Source organism: Borostomias antarcticus (genome assembly GCF_949987555.1).
Source record: "Borostomias antarcticus genome assembly, chromosome: 13".
NCBI lineage: Eukaryota > Metazoa > Chordata > Actinopteri > Stomiiformes > Stomiidae > Borostomias > Borostomias antarcticus.
In genome coordinates, this window is record NC_140246.1 from 3,150,893 (window position 1) to 3,170,395 (window position 19,503).

At 46.3% G+C, this 19,503-nt stretch overlaps 3 protein-coding genes across 3 annotated transcripts in view; 1 reads left to right on the forward strand and 2 right to left on the reverse strand.

The window, feature by feature from the left end:
* Positions 1 to 6,199: 6,199 nt before the first annotated feature.
* Positions 6,200 to 11,266, reverse strand: lmod2b (leiomodin 2 (cardiac) b; the record flags this gene model as incomplete). The annotated part of the gene is made up of 4 exons (XM_084447690.1): positions 6,200 to 6,274; positions 7,745 to 8,407; positions 8,863 to 9,555; positions 10,991 to 11,266. The coding sequence occupies 4 exons, from the start codon at positions 11,264 to 11,266 to the stop codon at positions 6,200 to 6,202; spliced, it is 1,707 nt and encodes a 568-aa protein (XP_084303816.1).
* Positions 11,267 to 14,415: 3,149 nt separating this feature from the next.
* On the forward strand, positions 14,416 to 17,013 carry ndufa5 (NADH:ubiquinone oxidoreductase subunit A5). Its single transcript, XM_084447640.1, has 5 exons — positions 14,416 to 14,452; positions 15,126 to 15,170; positions 15,398 to 15,514; positions 16,474 to 16,539; positions 16,795 to 17,013. Exons 1-5 carry the CDS (start codon positions 14,432 to 14,434, stop codon positions 16,894 to 16,896), a joined length of 351 nt encoding a protein of 116 aa, XP_084303766.1. The 5' UTR covers positions 14,416 to 14,431; the 3' UTR covers positions 16,897 to 17,013.
* Positions 17,014 to 17,121: 108 nt separating this feature from the next.
* cog5 (component of oligomeric golgi complex 5) overlaps positions 17,122 to 19,503 on the reverse strand; it is a 73,944-nt gene continuing 71,562 nt past the window's right edge. Inside the window, exons 21-22 of the mRNA XM_084448096.1 lie at positions 18,266 to 18,345; positions 17,122 to 17,881 (exon numbers count right to left, since the gene is read on the reverse strand). Coding sequence (XP_084304222.1) covers positions 17,755 to 17,881; positions 18,266 to 18,345 — 207 coding nt within the window. The 3' untranslated portion in view covers positions 17,122 to 17,754. The remainder of the gene's footprint in view (positions 17,882 to 18,265; positions 18,346 to 19,503) is intronic.

Genomic DNA, 19,503 nt, shown 5'->3' on the forward strand with positions numbered 1-19,503 from the left:
CAGCTTGGCGCATTGAAGCCACCATGGGCTTTCAGGCCAAGCTCGGTATTGCAAGTCACGTGACGGCATGCGGCCCAAGACCCTTATTTCCCATGGTTTGTGGATTATGATAGATAGGGCTAGAAAAGGAAAACAAAAATTTTCTGGGTATCATTCAGCATCAGAGACCAATCTAATCAATATAAACTTTTAATTCAATTGGTTTTTTTTGTTTTTGAAGCCACCAATACCTGTATCGAGCCCATTTGAAACATGTGCTGTGAACGAGCCTCAGGGACGCTGGGCGCGCGTTCATGAGTCCTGCCGAGTCCTGCGAACTCACGTCACCATAGGAAGACCCGCCCTACTCTGCCTCTGATTGGATAGGAAGTCATATGTAATTTACAAGGTATAGCCTACTTCTCCACTTTCTCACAATGTTGGTATGAAATGGCAGTCAAACTATGCAATGATGTTCCACAGTTTCCACCCAAATTCCTTATAAAATGTGGCCACCACACTGTTCAGGACATTCACAGGTCTTGCTCACAGGGATCGGTAAAAGAAAGGGACATGGTTCCTCCATAATGTGCAAAGGCTTGGTCATCAGAAAATATCACAAAGACAGTGATCACAAAACGACAATTAAAAACATGTCACCAACTGACCAACTTGACATGCAAGAAAACTGTCATGTCTTTGAACTGTCCTGTCCTGCTCCCAGTCCTGTGTCTACAACAGCATATGCCTTAACCCGAGTCAAATTTCTAGTATGTGTGAACCATATACATGGCAGTAAACAGATCTTGAGTCATACAAACTGGAGGATGCTTGACTCATAAACTACTTTAACTCAATTTCAATAAACAACTCCAAAATATGGCAGACAGAAGAGCTGAGCAGACTAGGTAGATGACTGGATGATCTTACAGAGAACCAAGGGAAATTTATTGGTATTAATGTTAAGAGTAATGAGGGATGAGATTTAGCTGGGTAGAGCGGAGACAGGTGGCAGGTGATGCAGGAGATGGGAAGGTGAGTAGGCAACAACCAAGCATGAACTGGAACTGGACCACTGGCTGTCTCCCCTTGACTGTCCAACCCATCCATCAGCGCCAGCAGAGTGGACACGATAGAGCCAGAGAGAGAGAGAGAGACAAATGCAACGCAAGGTTAGTTTAGTTCCAATCACCCATGTGCAACATCAATCAAGTACGCAGCCAAGCTGAAGAACCGAGTTACACCGGAGGCGGAGCGAGGCGGTGGCGCTGACAGACAGGCCTCACCTGTGTATCTGGTCCTGTCTGCTGGAGCGTACTGGGGCCAGCCGGTCTATCTTGTGGAAGAAGATGAAGGAGGGTCTCATTAGGTTGACCTGGGGAGAGACCAACAAACAGCCACCACAAGCTCTCAATCAACACTGAGGATGATGGTCGGGTGTCCTGTCCAATAATTATACCCCCCTCCCCCAACCGCCACACTTGCCCCATTGGCTAACCAGGTCAAAGAGAAGGCAGAGCTGATTATGTGTTCTGATTCACCAACCAACTTGCTAAGGCAGTCAGCTCCTTTCCTTATAGACACATTTTTGTTTCCCTGCCTACACTCGTTAGTCTACATAAAATCCTCTAAGTCAGTGTACTGTCGGCCAGTCCTAGGCCGAGCAGTGACAAATTTAATTATTTCCACCTGAAAAAAAACATAAGGGGTATGTATGGCTTTTTTTTTTTTTCAGACCAAATTTATTTCTATCTACAATCTTCATGAACATTCACAGGCATGTAGTACAAGCAATTCTGATCAGAGATCTGCCACCCATGGGTGTCAAGTCCATTCCTCGGCCGAGCAGTGACAAATCTAATTATCTCCACCTGAAAAAAAACATAAGGGGTATGTATGGCTCTTTTTTTTTTTTTCAGACCAAATTTATTTCTATCTACAATCTTCATGAACATTCACAGGCATGTAGTACAAGCAATTCTGATCAGAGATCTGCCACCCATGGGTGTCTAGTCCATTCCTAGGCCGAGCAGTGACAAATGTAATTATTTCCACCTGAAAAAAAACATAAGGGGTATGTATGGCGTTTTTTTTTTTTCAGACCAAATTTATTTCTATCTACAATCTTCCCGAACATTCACAGGTATGAAGTACAAGCCTTTCCGATCAGAGATCTGCCACCTAGGGGTGTGTAGTCCATTCCTAGGCCGAGCAGTGACAAATCTAATTATCTCCACCTGAAAAAAAACGTAAGGGGTATGGCGTTTTTTTTGTCAGACCAAATTTATTTTTATCTACAATCTTCATGAACATTCACAGGTATGTAGTACAAGCCATTCTGATCAGAGATCTGCCACCCAGGGGTGTGTAGTCCATTCCTAGGCCGAGCAGTGACAAATCTAATTATCTCCACCTGAAAAAAAACGTAAGAGTATGGCGGGTTTTTTTTCAGACCAAATTTATTTCTATCTACAATCTTCATGAACATTCACAGGTATGTAGTACAAGCCTTTTCTGATCAGAGATCTGCCACCCATGGGTGTCTAGTCCATTCCTAGGCCGAGCAGTGCCAAATCAAATTATTTCCAGCAGAAAAAAACATAAGGGGTATGTATGGCGTTTTTTTTTTCAGACCAAATTTATTTCTATCTACAATCTTCATGAACATTCACAGGTATGTAGTACGAGCCATTCTGATCAGAGATCTGCCACCCATGGGTGTGTAGTCCATTCCTAGGCCGAGCAGTGCCAAATCTAATTATCTCCACCTGAAAAAAAACGTAAGGGGTATGTATGGCTTTTTTTTTTTTCAGACCAAATTTATTTCTATCTACAATCTTCATGAACATTCACAGGTATGTAGTACAAGCCTTTTCTGATCAGAGATCTGCCACCCATGGGTGTCTAGTCCAGTCCTAGGCCGAGCAGTGACAAATTTCATTATTTCCACCTGAAAAAAAACATAAGGGGTATGTATGGCGGGGTTTTTTTCAGACCAACTTTATTTCTATCTACAATCTTCATGAACATTCACAGGTATGTAGTACAAGCCATTCTGATCAGAGATCTGCAACCCAGGTGTGTCTAGTCCAGTCCTAGGCCGAGCAGTGACAAATCTAATTATCTCCACCTGAAAAAAAACGTAAGAGTATGGCGGGTTTTTTTTCAGACCAAATTTATTTCTATCTACAATCTTCATGAACATTCACAGGTATGTAGTACAAGCCTTTTCTGATCAGAGATCTGCCACCCATGGGTGTCTAGTCCATTCCTAGGCCGAGCAGTGCCAAATCAAATTATTTCCAGCAGAAAAAAACATAAGGGGTATGTATGGCGTTTTTTTTTTCAGACCAAATTTATTTCTATCTACAATCTTCATGAACATTCACAGGTATGTAGTACGAGCCATTCTGATCAGAGATCTGCCACCCATGGGTGTGTAGTCCATTCCTAGGCCGAGCAGTGCCAAATCTAATTATCTCCACCTGAAAAAAAACGTAAGGGGTATGTATGGCTTTTTTTTTTTTCAGACCAAATTTATTTCTATCTACAATCTTCATGAACATTCACAGGTATGTAGTACAAGCCTTTTCTGATCAGAGATCTGCCACCCATGGGTGTCTAGTCCAGTCCTAGGCCGAGCAGTGACAAATTTAATTATTTCCACCTGAAAAAAAACATAAGGGGTATGTATGGATTTTTTTTTTTTCAGACCAAAATTATTTCTATCTACAATCTTCATGAACATTCACAGGTATGTAGTACAAGCCTTTTCTGATCAGAGATCTGCCACCCATGGGTGTGTAGTCCATTCCTAGGCCGAGCAGTGACAAATTTAATTATTTCCACCTGAAAAAAAACATAAGGGGTATGTATGGCGGGGTTTTTTTCAGACCAACTTTATTTCTATCTACAATCTTCATGAACATTCACAGGTATGTAGTACAAGCCATTCTGATCAGAGATCTGCAACCCAGGTGTGTCTAGTCCAGTCCTAGGCCGAGCAGTGACAAATCTAATTATCTCCACCTGAAAAAAAACGTAAGGGTATGGCGGTTTTTTTTTCAGACCAAATTTATTTCTATCTACAATCTTCATGAACATTCACAGGTATGTAGTACGAGCCATTCTGATCAGAGATCTGCCACCCAGGTGTGTCTTGTCCAGTCCTAGGCCGAGCAGTGACAAATTTCATTATTTCCACCTGAAAAAAAACATAAGGGGTATGTATGGCGGGGTTTTTTTCAGACCAACTTTATTTCTATCTACAATCTTCATGAACATTCACAGGTATGTAGTACAAGCCATTCTGATCAGAGATCTGCAACCCAGGTGTGTCTAGTCCAGTCCTAGGCCGAGCAGTGACAAATGTAATTATTTCCATCTGAAAAAAAACATAAGGGTATGGCGGTTTTTTTTTCAGACCAACTTTATTTCTATCTACAATCTTCATGAACATTCACAGGTATGTAGTACAAGCCTTTCTGATCAGAGATCTGCCACCTAGGGGTGTGTAGTCCATTCCTAGGCCGAGCAGTGACAAATCTAATTATTTCCAGCTGAAAAAAAACAAGGGCTATGTATGGCGTTTTTTTTTTTTCAGACCAAATTTATTTCTATCTACAATCTTCATGAACATTCACAGGTATGTAGTACAAGCCATTCTGATCAGGGATCTGCCACCCAGGTGTGTCTAGTCCAGTCCTAGGCCGAGCAGTGACAAATTTCATTATTTCCACCTGAAAAAAAACATAAGGGGTATGTATGGCATCTTTTTTTTTCAGACCAAATTTATTTCTATCTACAATCTTCATGAACATTCACAGGTATGTAGTGAGGCTGTGAGGCCAGGACAGAAAAAAGCCATGGCCATGGCAATCTGCCGTAGGGGGGCTTGGAGCAACTGGGGAACCAATCACCTCAAGGCAGCAGAGCTTGACCACAGCCTGGAGGTAGGAGGGAGCTGTTCATTTGCCCTGTAGGCTTGCACCACAGTCCTAAACTGGATGGGACAGCGCAGGGAGCCAGTGCTGAGAACGGAGTAGGGAAGTTGTGTGGAAGAGCATGGGGCTGTTGAACACCAGGTCAGCAGCAGCTTTCTCCAGGAGTCTGATGGCCAACGCTGCAGGATGGCAGCAAGTAGGGAGTTGCAGGAGTCCAGGCGGGAGATGACAACAGCCTGGATGAGCACTAGCGACGAATCACAGCCAGATTTCTTTCCTAGCATAAAGTTTGATAAAAGAGATGAGTATTAGCAAAAGCAAGGAGAATGATTATATTAATGTACAATGAGCTATGATGGGGAAGAATCACAATATTAATTCGATTTTCAGGCATGGCATATACATGGCATGCTTACTTGCAATGGTAATAATGCCTTCAGGTAATAACAATAACCATGCTTGATTAATTTGATGTATAATGTGGCAAATGCTATAGTAGCAGCAGCAAGCATCAGCCCACTACAGCTAAATAACGCCAGACAAGATTACAGACTGTAATCAATGTATGAACAATGTCACATTGAGCATGCTCAACATTATGTTAAAATTGAAATACATCTGAGACCTCAGAACCTAACGTTAGCATTAACTAACGTTAACCCTAAGCCGTTAGCATTAGCTACCATTAGCATAGCTACCTAGCCTATCAATATAGTTGACGTTAATATAAAGAAATGTAACATTAGATAATGTTAGCTAAGTTATTCAACATTGACCCACTTACCCTCTAGATCTTTTCCAACGATGTCCTAAAGTAACCACATGTCATGATCATTTGCATCATAGACATACGTTCATATCTATGATTGATATGATGACAGGATATGTAGGCCCTATATTCTGTAGCTCATCCAGGATATGTATACATAGGCCCTCTATAGTAGCTGTAATGACGTTAGCTCATCCAGGATATGTATACATAGGCCCTCTATAGTAGCTGTAATGACGTTAGCTCATCCAAGATAGTATCTTAGCTGTAATAACATTAGCTCATCCAGGATAGGCATAGCTGCTCCTGCAGTTGGTGCTGCTAAAAGCATTTCAGTGTCAGATTTGAACAGCTGCGCTGTGGTATTAGCAGCACAAGAACTCTTCCAAAATACACAACACACTAGAGCCAGGATTACCAGCTACACAGGGCGTTAATACACTCCCCTGCTGAGATAAGTCATTTGTGTTGTGGGTTTGGACAGGTAAGGATAATCCCCTGACCCGCGCTAAACCAGAGGCTTTGGGACACGACCAAACTTTTGGATGATGCGTCTTGGACAGAACGGAGTTGTGAACAGGCTCTAGGATGAGCACACGCATTTTGGAAAAGCAGAGATGCAGGCAATCAACAGCACAATCTGTGTGATTATTTTTTGTCTTTATACGAGTAAAATGATTTATTTTATTTTTTTATTTTTTTATCTAACAATTAAAAAATAAAAGCAGATTTTGTATCTCCAGTGAAAGGACATTATTCTACAGTATTTGTGAGCTAGTCATTCCATTACACTAACCCATTAAACATCATCACACAACTTCTCCCTTTCACATTTCAACACAGCTTAATGTATGGCTAGTCCTCAAACAACACTGATCATATTTACAATTATACAATTAAATAATACAATAACAAAATATTACCTCAGTAAACAATTTAAACAAGTAAAACATACAGTCAAAGCTTTTTTTCTTCCAAACATGAAAACATAAAAAAAAAGAGTTTTTTCTTCTAGAAATGTGTTATTATTGCAGTGCAAATTTCCAGGTTTTTTTTTTTTTGGGGGGGGGGGCGGAGGTTCACAAAGTCCAGTTAATTTCTCCTCATAATCTCTCTGGTGGTGGAGTGCTGGTCTCTGCACCGAAGAGTCTCTCTGGTCTCTCCATTACCTCCACCTGGAACCAACACCCAAAGTCAGATCCTCCAAGTGCAGGGTTAGGGATAACATGGGTTACATTGGGATGCAGGTCGACTTGTTGACTTTAACAGTGTTAGTGTGCTGTGTTGTGGTTACAAGAGGACAGCTCTCTTATCAGGCTGGACTGAAACAGGTCTATTTATATCTAAGTGGCAGGAATTCACAGCCAGGGGACCCAGGCGTCTGAGGGCAATGCTGATTTTCCATTGTAGCTAAAGCGATATAACACCCGCAAACATATTAGAGGGACTGTTTCTGTGTGTGTGTGTCTCCTCTCTCTCCCCACCTCTGACATTAGCCCGTCCTCTGAGGTAAATGTGAACATACCATCTGAACCACAGAGGCTGACACTGGCAGACGCTCCAACGCGTCACCACCCCGAATTAAACTCTGAAACGTAAATGATGTCGACCCTCTGACACGCTGGAATGCTGAGGTGCCCAAACATCACCTTATTTATTTTAGACCAGCCGCTCTCATTCGGCAGATGCAGGATATGATCTGTTTTTTTCCGAGATGACATAGTGTCTGCCATCTTTCCCATTTTCACTCAGCTATTTCTCTGAACGGAGCCATGTTGTTGTTTTTTCAAGTGTTTTATGGTTTGTGGTGAAGTATTAATTCAGAATGTGCTGACCACGTTCTTCAATAATATGTGCGTAACACCAGTAACTCCCCCTGGTGCGAGGGCTGGCGTTGTCTGGACTAGATGTTTTTTTTTCCTGTGACATACAGTCACAGGCCAGGGAAGCACTCCTGGTTCTAGGCATCCATCTTGTCTCCGGTCTCCTCTGTGTGTGATGGTGACTGATGAGCGCACGTACACACACACACACACACACACACACCACTCACCCGTCTGAGCGAGCGGATGCTACTGTTGCGGATGGACTCCATCAGCTGATCGTGGGCGGAGCGCAGCGGGGTGGACGGCCGGCTCGCCTCCTCTCCTCTCTTGTCCGCCACCGGCCGCAGGGCGTTCTTCAGCTCCTTCAGGATGCTGCTGGTCGCCGCCTCCTTCCCTCCTCCTCCTCCTCCCTTCTTCCCTTTCTTGCCCTTCTTCCCCTGCTTCTTGCTGCCCTCCTCGTGCTCCCTGATGACCTCGGCGATCTTTCTGGTGGGTCTCCTCTTCTCCGGAGGGGGCTGGGAGAGGGGCAGGGGGGGAGGAGGAGGGGGCGGAGGAGGAGGGGGCGGGGGGGGAGGTGGGGGCGGGGCAGGGGACGGGGCTTTCTTGGCGCCGCGGGGAGGGAGCTTGGGCGAGGACCGGGGCGAGCCGTACGGCGAGGGGGCGGGTCTCTGCAGGGCGGCTGCACCGTGGCGGGGAGGGTTGTTGTTGGCGCCCGGCCCCGCCCCCTGCTGGCCCTGCCGCTGCTCCTGCAGGCGGCGCTGCCGCTGGCGGTCCTGGTTGCGGGTCAAGATGGCGGTCATGCTCATCCGGGGACCTGGCAGCAGGAACTGGTAACCCAGCTTGATCAGCGTGTGGTTCTCCCTCAACACCTTCACCATCTCCATCTCCACCTGAGGAGGGAGAGAGAGAGAGAGGGAGGGAGAGAGAGTGAGGGATGGAAGGAGGGATGGAGAGAGAGGGAAAGAGGGAGAAAGGGAGAGGGAGAGAGAGGGATGAAGAGGGCGGGAGAGAGTGGGAAGGAGGGAGAGGAAGGGAGAGGGAGGGGGAGAGAGAGAGGGAAGGAGGGAGAGAGAGAGGGAGGGCAGACGTGAAAGCAGAGGCGGAGCAGGAGAGGTAGTAAGATAGAGGAAGGAGGGAGAAAGGGAGAGGATAAGAGAGAGAGAGAGGGAAAAAGGAAGAAAGGCAGAGGGTTGGAGAGAGAGAGGGCGGAGGAGATAGATTGACCACAGAGGGAGAGAGAAGAGAGGATGGTATTATACTGTAGTCTTATTTTGACCGTCAGCATAAACTACTGTATAAATAACCACGGCCCTGGCTGTGTGTCCAGCCTGGCCGACCGACTGACCTGTCCCCCGCACATGTGTCTCTGGTTGTGGAAGCGCAGCTCCGTCAGGGTGTGGTTCCCCGGCAGGGCCTGGACCAGCGCCAGGACCCCCTTCCCCGACACGAAGTTGGACTCGATGTTCAGGCTGACGATGGAGCCGTTCACCCGCAGCGTCTTGGCGATGGCGAGGGCCACGGGGTCGTCGGCGTGGGTGTTGGCCAGGCTGAAGACGCGCACGTGCGTGTTGGACCTCAGCGCCTCGGCGAAGCGAATCAGGGTCTCCTGCGACACGCTGTCGATGTTGTTGAGGTTGACCTCGGTGAGCTCGGGGTCGTCTGCGAGGACGCGCTCCAGGGCGTCGTCGACGACAGTGGGGTTGCCGGGGGCGGCGTTGGGGTCGACAGGGGGAGGGGGCGGGGTTAGTCTCAAAGGCTCCGCCCTCTGGGGGCTCAGCAGGGCAGGGGGGGCGGCCTGGACCGGCTCAGGACCACAGTCCTCTGGGGGGTCAGCTTTAGCCTCCTCCTCAGGTTCTTCATCGTCGTCTTCCTCTGTTACAGCATCCTCCTCCTCTTCTTCTTCCTCTTCCTCCTCCTCTTCTTCCTCCTCTTCCTCCTTCTCTTTGTCTTCACACCCTTTCTTCTCTTTCTCGTTCTCTCCGTCCTTGTCGTCCTCCGCTTCGCTGTCGCTCTCTGTCGCACACTCTCCCTCCTCCTCCTGTAGTCACACAGCGAATGTCTGTCATTATCAACCCAGATGAGATCACAAGAATGGTAAATGGACTGCACTTATATAGCGCTTTTCCACCTTAGCGGCACTCAAAGCGCTTTACAATGGCCTCTCATTCACCCATTCACACACACATTCACACACCAATGGCGGCAGCTGCCATGCAAGGTGCTAATCTGCTCATTGGGAGCAATTTGGGGTTAGGTGTCTTGCTCAAGGACACTTCGACATGTGGACAGTCGGAGCTGGGATTCGAACCACTGACCCTTCGATCACTGAACGACCCGCTCTACCAACTGAGCTACAGCCGCCAAGAAAGCATGCTTACCTGACATCATGATTATGGACGGCCCATTTCATGGCTCTATACCTGCAACCTAGTCTCTCATAGCCAGACCTATCTATCTCCACACTTCGTTTACGCTGTGCCAGCGCCGGAGACAGGTCTGGCTGGACATATTACCATTCTGCAATAGGGGGGGGGGGGACACAGTATTTCTTTAAAGTCGCACTGAAATGAAAAAAGCATTCTGTCCCATTTTGGTTCACATAATTGGCCATAGTGTTCACCTATTCAACGATGTATGCCAAAAAAATTACAAAATTCTACTTTTGTTGTAATCTTATATCAAAGTATATAATTGCTTACTTCCTGGAAAACGGTAGGTCACGTGCAATGACGACAACAGGTACCTTCGATTTTAGGCCAATAATCTCACGACATCCACCCGTCAATCAACGCTATCCTTCTATCGAATCTGTCTAAAGTTCTTAAAACCTGTCCACTTGTCAATGTTCCAATCAAATTCCTCTAAACATATGTCCCGCCCTCATAGCTTGTTTGCGTCGGAAATACGTCAAACTACGGAAGTTAGATGATCTCAAACGTCCGTTTCAGTGCGACTTTAAACCAATCACAGTCGTCTTGGGCGGAGCCAGCCACAGCAACGGTGCTCTTGCAAAATAGTCTGGATCGAATCTGATTGGTGCCGAGAGAATCTCTCGCCCCGAATCAGATTAATTTGCGTCGCTAGTCTCGCCACTGATTGGGCAGTGTGACAACGAATGGCAAGGTTTATTGCCAAAACCTACATGCGTTGAGTCAGACTATCTGTGACCTACAGTAACACTGTAAAGGAGACAAGTCGATCAGATTAGTCAGGGTTAGGTTATTAGATAGACATGTACTCATGGTTAGGTTACAGTATTAGATAGACGTGTACTCATGGTTAGGTTACAGTATTAGATAGACGTGTACTTATGGTTAGGTTATTAGATAGACATGTACTCATGGTTAGGTTATTTCAACTTTCATGCAGACTGGCAGCATCATCTCACTTTGTGGGGCTTGACTGGATTATGTGGTGCATTGTATTAATAATTAATAATAATAATAATAATAATACATAATAAGGTCTCTGACCTGTTTTGGGCTCCCCCCTTCTCTCTCCTCCTCCAGGAGCTTCTCCGTCTCCTTCTCCCAGTACTTGAGCAGCGCCTCGCGGCTGAAGGTCCCGGTGGGCGTCTTGTCCGTCTGATCGCGCTGCCGCAAGCCGATGGGCACGTTGGCGTCGGGGTCGATGTCCACCAGCTCCTTCTCCAGCTCGGCCAGCTCCTCCGGGGTCAGCGAGGCCAGCAGCTCGTCCTCGTCCACGTCCTCGTACTTACTCAGCTCCCGGCGGTAGCCGAAGCAGCTCATCGCTCCGGAGGGTCCGCTCCACCCCTGGCGGACGAGAGCTCCGGGGAGGAGGGTTGGAAAAGGGTCCTCCGGGGGGGCGCCGAGTCCGATCTGAGTGAGGTCTCCACAGGGGTGGAAGTCTGGCTGAGAGGGGGTCTGGGTCTGGTGGTCTGGGTCTGGGTCTGGGGGTGCTGTCCGGAGAATTAGGGGTTCTGACTGAGTCCTCCTGGTTCTGGGGAGCGGCGGTGGTGGTGGTGCGTGGGACTGGGTGGCTGGTGTGTGTGTGTGTGTGTGTGTGTGTGTGTGTGTATGAGTGTGTGTGTCTCTCCCTCTCCTCTAATCTCTCCAGCTGTTGCTCTGGCCTTAAGAGAGGGATCTAGCGGAGCGCCGGGCCGTGATGCGCCGTGCTTTTTTGGGAGGCGCTGGTCAGAGAGCCAGAGCCACGAAAAGCATGTGAGCTCAGAGGGACAGACCTCCACTCCGTCCCCAACACGGACAGACGGACGGACCGCAGGCTGTCAACGTGTCCCGGGCGCTTCGCTCCAAAAACAGCCCCAAATGGACCCGAGGGAAATACGAAGGGAGAGGCAGAGATACAGTTACAGAGATATAGAGATATAAAGACAGAGATATAGAGATATAAAGATAGAGATATAGAGATACACTGTAGAGATATAGAGATACACCACAGAACGAAAAAAGAAAGAGGCAGAACAATTGAGAAACAGCCAGCCAGAGAGAGAGAGACACACACACACACACACACACGAACACACAAGTGTGCTTAGAATGTGTCGTAGGCCCATTTTGGGTCTGCCTCTCTCTCAAGTGTCTATCTCCGTTCTCTCAACATTGTTGTGTTATGTACAACATACATGTACATGTACTCGTCATATCTGAGCGTCACTGGGAGAACAGTACATGTACATGTATGGTCTCATAGCAACACACACCATACTGTGACTCGTCAAGCCGACTGACCTCTTTGTGGGCTTTCGATGGGTTGGCTATTTTTAGAGTGGGAGCTCAGATATGACGAAGTGGGCGCATCAGGTTTTATTTGAAAAGCCGGGTTATCGTGTGAGAAGAGCCAGGCAGACAGGGTCATGACCCCCGTGCAATCCCTGTGCTGCATGCGCTGTGACCCCCTCGGGGGGTTCAGACATGCCCCTTTCTCTGACTCTGCCTGTCTGATAAAGAGTGACCCAGTAGATCTTGTATGCCCAATGATTGTTCCCTATGGAATACATAAGAAACGTAGCATGCTTGTATATTCACTATGGAATAGATATGAAATGTAGCATGCTTGTATATTCACTATGGAATAGATATGAAATGTAGCATGCTTGTATATTCACTATGGAATAGATATGAAATGTAACATGCTTGTATATTCACTATGGAATAGATAAGAAATGTAGCATGCTTGTATATTCACTATGGAATAGATATGAAATGTAGCATGCTTGTATATTCACTATGGAATAGATATGAAATGTAGCATGCTTGTATATTCACTATGGAATAGATATGAAATGTAGCATGCTTGTATATTCACTATGGAATAGATAAGAAATGTAGCATGCTTGTATATTCACTATGGAATATGAAATGTAGCATGCTTGTATATTCACTATGGAATAGATAAGAAATGTAGCATGCTTGTATATTCACTATGGAATAGATAAGAAATGTAGCATGCTTGTATATTCACTATGGAATAGATATGAAATGTAGCATGCTTGTATATTCACTATGGAATAGATAAGAAATGAAGCATGCTTGTATATTCACTATGGAATAGATAAGAAATGTAGCATGCTTGTATATTCACTATGGAATAGATAAGAAATGTAGCATGCTTGTATATTCACTATGGAATAGATATGAAATGTAGCATGCTTGTATATTCTTGAACATAGAACTTCAGAGCTTGTAGCGTAGTAGCGCTGCCTACATGGTGTGTGACGATGGAGAAAGTTTGAAGAGATGCCTCAACATGCCTATTTCCATGCCTCAATACAACTGCTGTTGTTGTTGTTGCTGTTTTATTTTTAACAATATACTTTATCTACTGGACAGGATGGGTTTGTGGACGTCTAAAGACTCAATGTTGTGTCAGTCTTAACAGCTAGAGCAGCAGTGTTTACTGTTTTGGTGAGCTAGAACACAGTGAGTGTGTCTGTGTGTGTGTGCGTGCGTGCGTGCGTGCGTGCGTGTGTGCGTGTGTGTGTGTGTGTGCGTGCTCATGAATGTGACTGCCTGACAGACTGCATCATGTTGACAGCCTGGAATGTTATTGATATGTTATTGTTCAGATAGCTGCTCTGGGCAGTAGCTTCACTGGGAGAAATACTGGCTACTTCAGCAGTGTCTTTAGAGGATAACCAGGCTTGACAGCAGTTGGGCAGAAACCAAGCATTAACCCTGAGACAACTAGGTACTCCATGAAGACAAGTTTCTAGTAATCTGCGCCACCTTGTGGCCATTTGGGGTTACAGGACTCTGCTTATCTTGAGCTGTGTAAATGAGGCCACCAATTCATTATGTTGGCACAGTTCTGACCCGTCACTCAGTAAAAGACCGTTCTGAGCTGTAAGAGACAGGCTGTAGTTTCAAGGGTGTAATAAAACAAGTCATCATAACATTAGGTCTAGTATGAGGTATTTTAAATCCCAGGATCATGTCTCTAAAGCAGCCACATATGTAGGCCTATGTTATATTGTCCTACTGTATATCTGGTTTAAGTTGTGGTCTTGTAACTGTGTATGGATAAATATGGATTTATACAATTTATACAAAATACTAAATGGAATCAAATGCATCAAATTTATCCAGTATTTATTCATAAAGGAGGTCATGTACACCAATTGGCCCTCATTTACTAAGCGACAGAAAACGGGGCACGGTCATTTCCACGCCAAGTGAAATTCGGCATTCATCAATTTAGACTTGAGGGTAGAATCTCAGCTCGTGTAGCAAGTTTGACAAATGTCATGAGACTGATTCTGACTGGCTGCGCAGCTGCATAGGCATATTCATCACTTCAAAATATGTTGCCTGCCCTATCGCAAAATATTATATTATACTATATAGAGGACGTTTACTTTGAACCAGCTCGCTTGCGTCATATTTAGAAGCCGGAGAAGCGTCGTACGCAACCCAGAATCCTTTGCGCATGAAATCATGGCTGGACTTCTGAAGAAGGTACGAGTGGAGGTCATATAGACGGATCATTCAGGGGGTTTTCACCTGGGATTATCTTGTCTTGTTTAACTTAATATGTTGATAACGTAACGTAATAATAGCATTATATTAATAAGTTAATCGCATGACTGTTGAGGATGTGCATTGCCTACCAGGTCAACTCTGTGCTAGCTAGCTACGATAGCTAACGTTAGCTAGCTAACATGAGAGTTGGCTAGAAATCAGCTGTCAGGTTAGTCGGTTTAGCAGTATTGCTTTGATGAACGTTAGATGGTTAATGTGGTCAGTAGGGACATGCGTGGGGAGAGCTGTCGTGAGCACTGTCTGCTACCTTGTTAAGGCTATAAGACAAGCCGACTCATGGACACAACATAACATAGTTTAATTAAGCTTAATTCATACTGTGTTCTGTGTGTCTGCGAGCCGTACTGTTTTATACAGCCTCACCTGTGAAATATGTTATTTGATTGAGTTCAAAAGTGTGGTGTTGCAACCTGCAGTCAGTGTTTATGTTTTGCAGGCTAAACTAGGCTTGAACGTTTTTTGTGACAGTGCTCTTAGTTGAGACCGCTTGCTTGGGTACATTGTCTTGATTAAGGCTCATTTCAGCCTGATAGCTGGAGGCCAGAAAGCTGATAAATAAATAACGTTACCTTCCTTTGTTTATGTCCAGACAACAGGCTTGGTGGGCCTGGCGGTGTCACAAAATCCTCATGAGGTAAGTCCACCTTTTACTCACTCACTCAACTAAGTTGTTGTTATTATTATTATTATATTCATATAGCGACTTTCTAAACACCCAACAACTCTTTACAAGGAGAGACAACAAAGACAGACCACAACATAAAGGGGGGGGATATTTGTTAACAGCTAAATATCTTGAGCTTTCTTCTTAAATCAAATTTTTATCTGTGTGTGTGTGTGTGTGTGTGTTCGTGTTCTCAGCGCCTGAGGATTCTCTACACTAAGATCCTGGCCTGTATACAGACCATGCCCCAGGATGCAGCCTACAGGAAGTACACCGAGCAGCTGGTCAACGACCGCGTCAGCCTCATCACCACGGTAACGTTACGCTCACAACCACCGGCTAATCTGTACTGTGCTTAGTTGTAGATGAGCTGCTTGGTTTTGAGACGAGATGGCAGAGATCAGATGAGGAGGATGTGGTCTGAAGACCCATCCCCCTGAGTACAACCAAAACGCCCCTAACCCCTGACCCCGCTGTGTTACCAAAACACCCCTAACCCCTGACCCCGCTGTGTTACCAAAACACCCCTGACCCTGCTGTGTTACCAAAACACCCCTAACCCCTGACCCCGCTGTGTTACCAAAACACCCCTAACCCCTGACCCCACTGTGTTACCAAAACACCCCTAACCCCTGACCCTGCTGTGTTACCAAAACACCCCTAACCCTGCTGTGTTACCAACACACCCCTAACCCCTGACCCCGCTGTGTTACCAAAACACCCCTAACCCCTGACCCTGCTGTGTTACCAAAACACCCCTAACCCCTGACCCTGCTGTGTTACCAACACACCCCTAACCCCTGACCCCGCTGTGTTACCAAAACACCCCTAACCCCTGACCCTGCTGTGTTACCAAAACACCCCTAACCCTGCTGTGTTACCAACACACCCCTAACCCCTGACCCCGCTGTGTTACCAAAACACCCCTAACCCCTGACCCTGCTGTGTTACCAAAACACCCCCAACCCCACTGTGTTACCTGAATGGTGCATGACTGGTACATGCTATGATGTGTGGTGTGTCTGTATGACTGGTACATGCTATGATCTGTGTGGTGTGTCTGTATGACTGGTACATGCTGTCATCTGTGTGGTGTCTGTATGACTGGTACATGCTATGATCTGTGTGGTGTGTCTGTATGACTGGTACATGACTGGTACATGCTGTGATCTGTGTGGTGTGTCTGTATGACTGGTACATGACTGGTACATGCTGTGATCTGTGTGGTGTGTCTGTATGACTGGTACATGCCATGATCTGTTTCTGTTCTCAGGAACCTGACGTGCAGAAGCTGGAGCAGAAGATCAACTGTGGTCAGATAGAGGAAGTGATCGCACAGGTATGGCTTCAAAACACGGCTTCAAAACACGGCTTCCTGCTTCAAATCAAATACAATCGTTTTCAAGGATGCTGATGTAGTGTTTGGTTTTCAGGGGTGCAGACGTAGTGTTTGAACGTCTCTTATTCACAGGGCTGCCCTTCTCCTTTCTCCCTCCTCTCTCTTTCTCGCTCCTCTTTCTTTCTCCCTCCTCTCTCTTTCTCCCTCCTCTCTCTTTCTCCCTCCTCTCTCTTTCTCCCTCCTCTCTCTTCGTAGGCGGAGTTTGAGCTGTCTCTCTCCAGGAAGATGATGGAGTGGAAACCATGGGAACCGCTGATCGAGGAGCCCCCGCCCAACCAGTGGAAGTGGCCCATCTGAACCCCCCCCCCCCACCCCGATTTAAATATTATAATTTCTATTCACAGTAGGGTGTCTGTTGATGTGGAGGTAACCCAAGCCTCATGTCCAATGAAGCATGTTGTACAAATAAAAAGCTCTGGGAATGCGTTTGTTTGGTGTCAGTGGATGAAGGGAGCGACACATGTCCATGTTGAAATATTCTTTAATGAAAAACAGATATTTGATATTGATCAGACGTCGCCACCCTGTCCAGGGCCAGGCGAATGCGGGGAGCAGTTGATGAAAACAGCCACGTCTGGTTCTGTATTGACACCTGTGTTACGTGCTGAACTTTGTGCTATACTTAGGATAAATCCTGTAACAAAGTATTTAAACCCACACACCCCTCTCTCAAGCTTTAGGACTAGACAAAAACACAGTTGCCACATGAAGTCGCCATGAATGGGTCAGATGGGAGAATTGAATCTTTACAAACATGACAGGACCCGATTACCAATGAAGCTATATCAACCAATCAGTTATCAGTCACCAATACAAACTACTGGGATAGATAGATAGATACTGTGATGGAAACTGGGATAGCTCACCTAAGTATCACCATGAATGAGTTGGTCTGATGTTAATTGAGGATTACTGTAGCTAAATGTTCACACCTGATATGTGGATCACAAGCTACTGACATGCTTAGAATGTGCAATTTTGTTATTTGGGTGAACTATCCCTTTAACTTAAATGTTAGCCCACAATGGCCGCCCTCTCCCTTTGGTCAAGAACAAAGCAGTGGCTCAGCCGTAACCACGGTAACACCAACGCTCCACTGACAGGACAGTGGAGGCCTCCGCGCCGGTGAGGTGTATGCTGGGAGGTGTAGTTCCCTCACGACCTGGCGTCCTGACAGACGCTGGTGGCCCTCTGCAGCAGCTGGAGCATGATGGGATAGACGGGGGCGAACTCCTTCCCCTGACGAGACCTCACGGACTGAACATAGGCCTCCAGAGCCCCTCTGAGATAGAGAGAGAGATCACTATATCCATCTTTTTTTCCATTCATCCCATCCATCCGCCAACTTACTGTACCTACCTTATATTTAGTAATAATTTCTTAACTTTAAGAGACTCTGGAAAAATATCTGTACTTCCCTTAGACCACCACTAGAGGGCAATCATTCCCTTCAACACGGGAATGAGACCCCGATGTAAGCAATACAGTACTTTCATACTTATTCTACTCTGTACCCCTGTGCTTTGTAACTACATTTGTATTTTTCTGTACTCTGCCACTGAATTACCGTATAATGTTGTTTGTCTATCTATCTATCTATCGGGTAACTGAGGTGGGCTCAGGGGTCAAAGATTAGGGTGACAGGGTACAGCTGAGGTCAGGGTACCTGATCAGGGTGAGGCGATCTCTCTCTGAAGGATGATCATCCAGCCACTGGGAGTAGCGAGCGATGGACCACTCAGCCCTCTGGAACAGAAACACAGCAGATGAAGCAGGGGGTGTGTGTGTGTGTGTGTGTGTGTGTGTGTAAAGACCCTTTCACACACGCTCTGGACACCTGGACCTGTCTAGACATCACCTGATCACCTAGACTTATCTAGACATCACCTGATCACCTAGACTTATCTAGACATCACCTGATCACCTAGACATCACCTGATCACCTAGACATCACCTGATCACCTAGACTTATCTAGACATCACCTGATCACCTAGACTTATCTAGACATCACCTGATCACCTAGACTTATCTAGACATCACCTGATCACCTAGACATCACCTGATCACCTAGACTTATCTAGACATCACCTGATCACCTAGACATCACCTGATCACCTAGACTTATCTAGACATCACCTGATCACCTAGACATCACCTGATCACCTAGACTTATCTAGATATCCGGATCAGTTGGACCGGACATTAAACAGACTACCTTGTCAGCTACATGCCCAACTGAGTTGCTAGGTGATTTACCTGTATACTGACTGCTCTAAATAGTCTTATCCAGCAGGTGTCGCTAGTGTCCAGTAATGAATCTATTTGCGATACAATTGGCTTAGATGCCACGGTGCTTCAGAAAGCCTCATTTCACTATGGTAACAGCGTACTTTTGGGTCATGTCCCGCCTCCTGCACGCTATACCCAGGCCCTGCCGTCTCTACGCAGGCCCACCTGCCTAAACCAATCAGAATACAGTATTTCCAGTACGTGAGGACGCGTCTGACACAGACAGTCTCCTGTGTGCTACATGTGTTAAAGGGCAACAGACCTGATTCATTGCACATTGTGCGGAGTTCATATGTGAAAACGGCTTTTGTGTGCGTGTGAAAGAGTGCGAGAGTAAGTGTATGCGTGTGTGTGCGTGCGTGTGTGCGTGTGTGTGCGTGTGTAACCAAGTGAAACATGAGAGCAGCTGGTGAAACTCACTCCTCAGGGGAGCGCTGACAGTCCCTCCAAGAGGAACCTCCCTATTGGCGCAACTGTCAGTGTCCACCTCACAAGCGGGAGAGCTCGTCGATCGTGGGTTCGAATCGCGCCCGGGGCAATCCTTTAACGTGGGTCGAACTGTTGAACACAACGCAGACGAGAGTACGAAGGCTACACGTGTGTGCGTGTGTGTG

Excerpts from the sequence above, each read along its gene's own strand:
- ndufa5 (XM_084447640.1), top strand. The coding sequence starts at position 14,432 with ATGGCTGGACTTCTGAAGAAG. Across the intron at positions 14,453-15,125 it reads TGGCTGGACTTCTGAAGAAG|ACAACAGGCTTGGTGGGCCT; the intron begins GTACGAGTGGAG and ends GTTTATGTCCAG. Across the intron at positions 16,540-16,794 it reads TAGAGGAAGTGATCGCACAG|GCGGAGTTTGAGCTGTCTCT; the intron begins GTATGGCTTCAA and ends CTCTCTTCGTAG.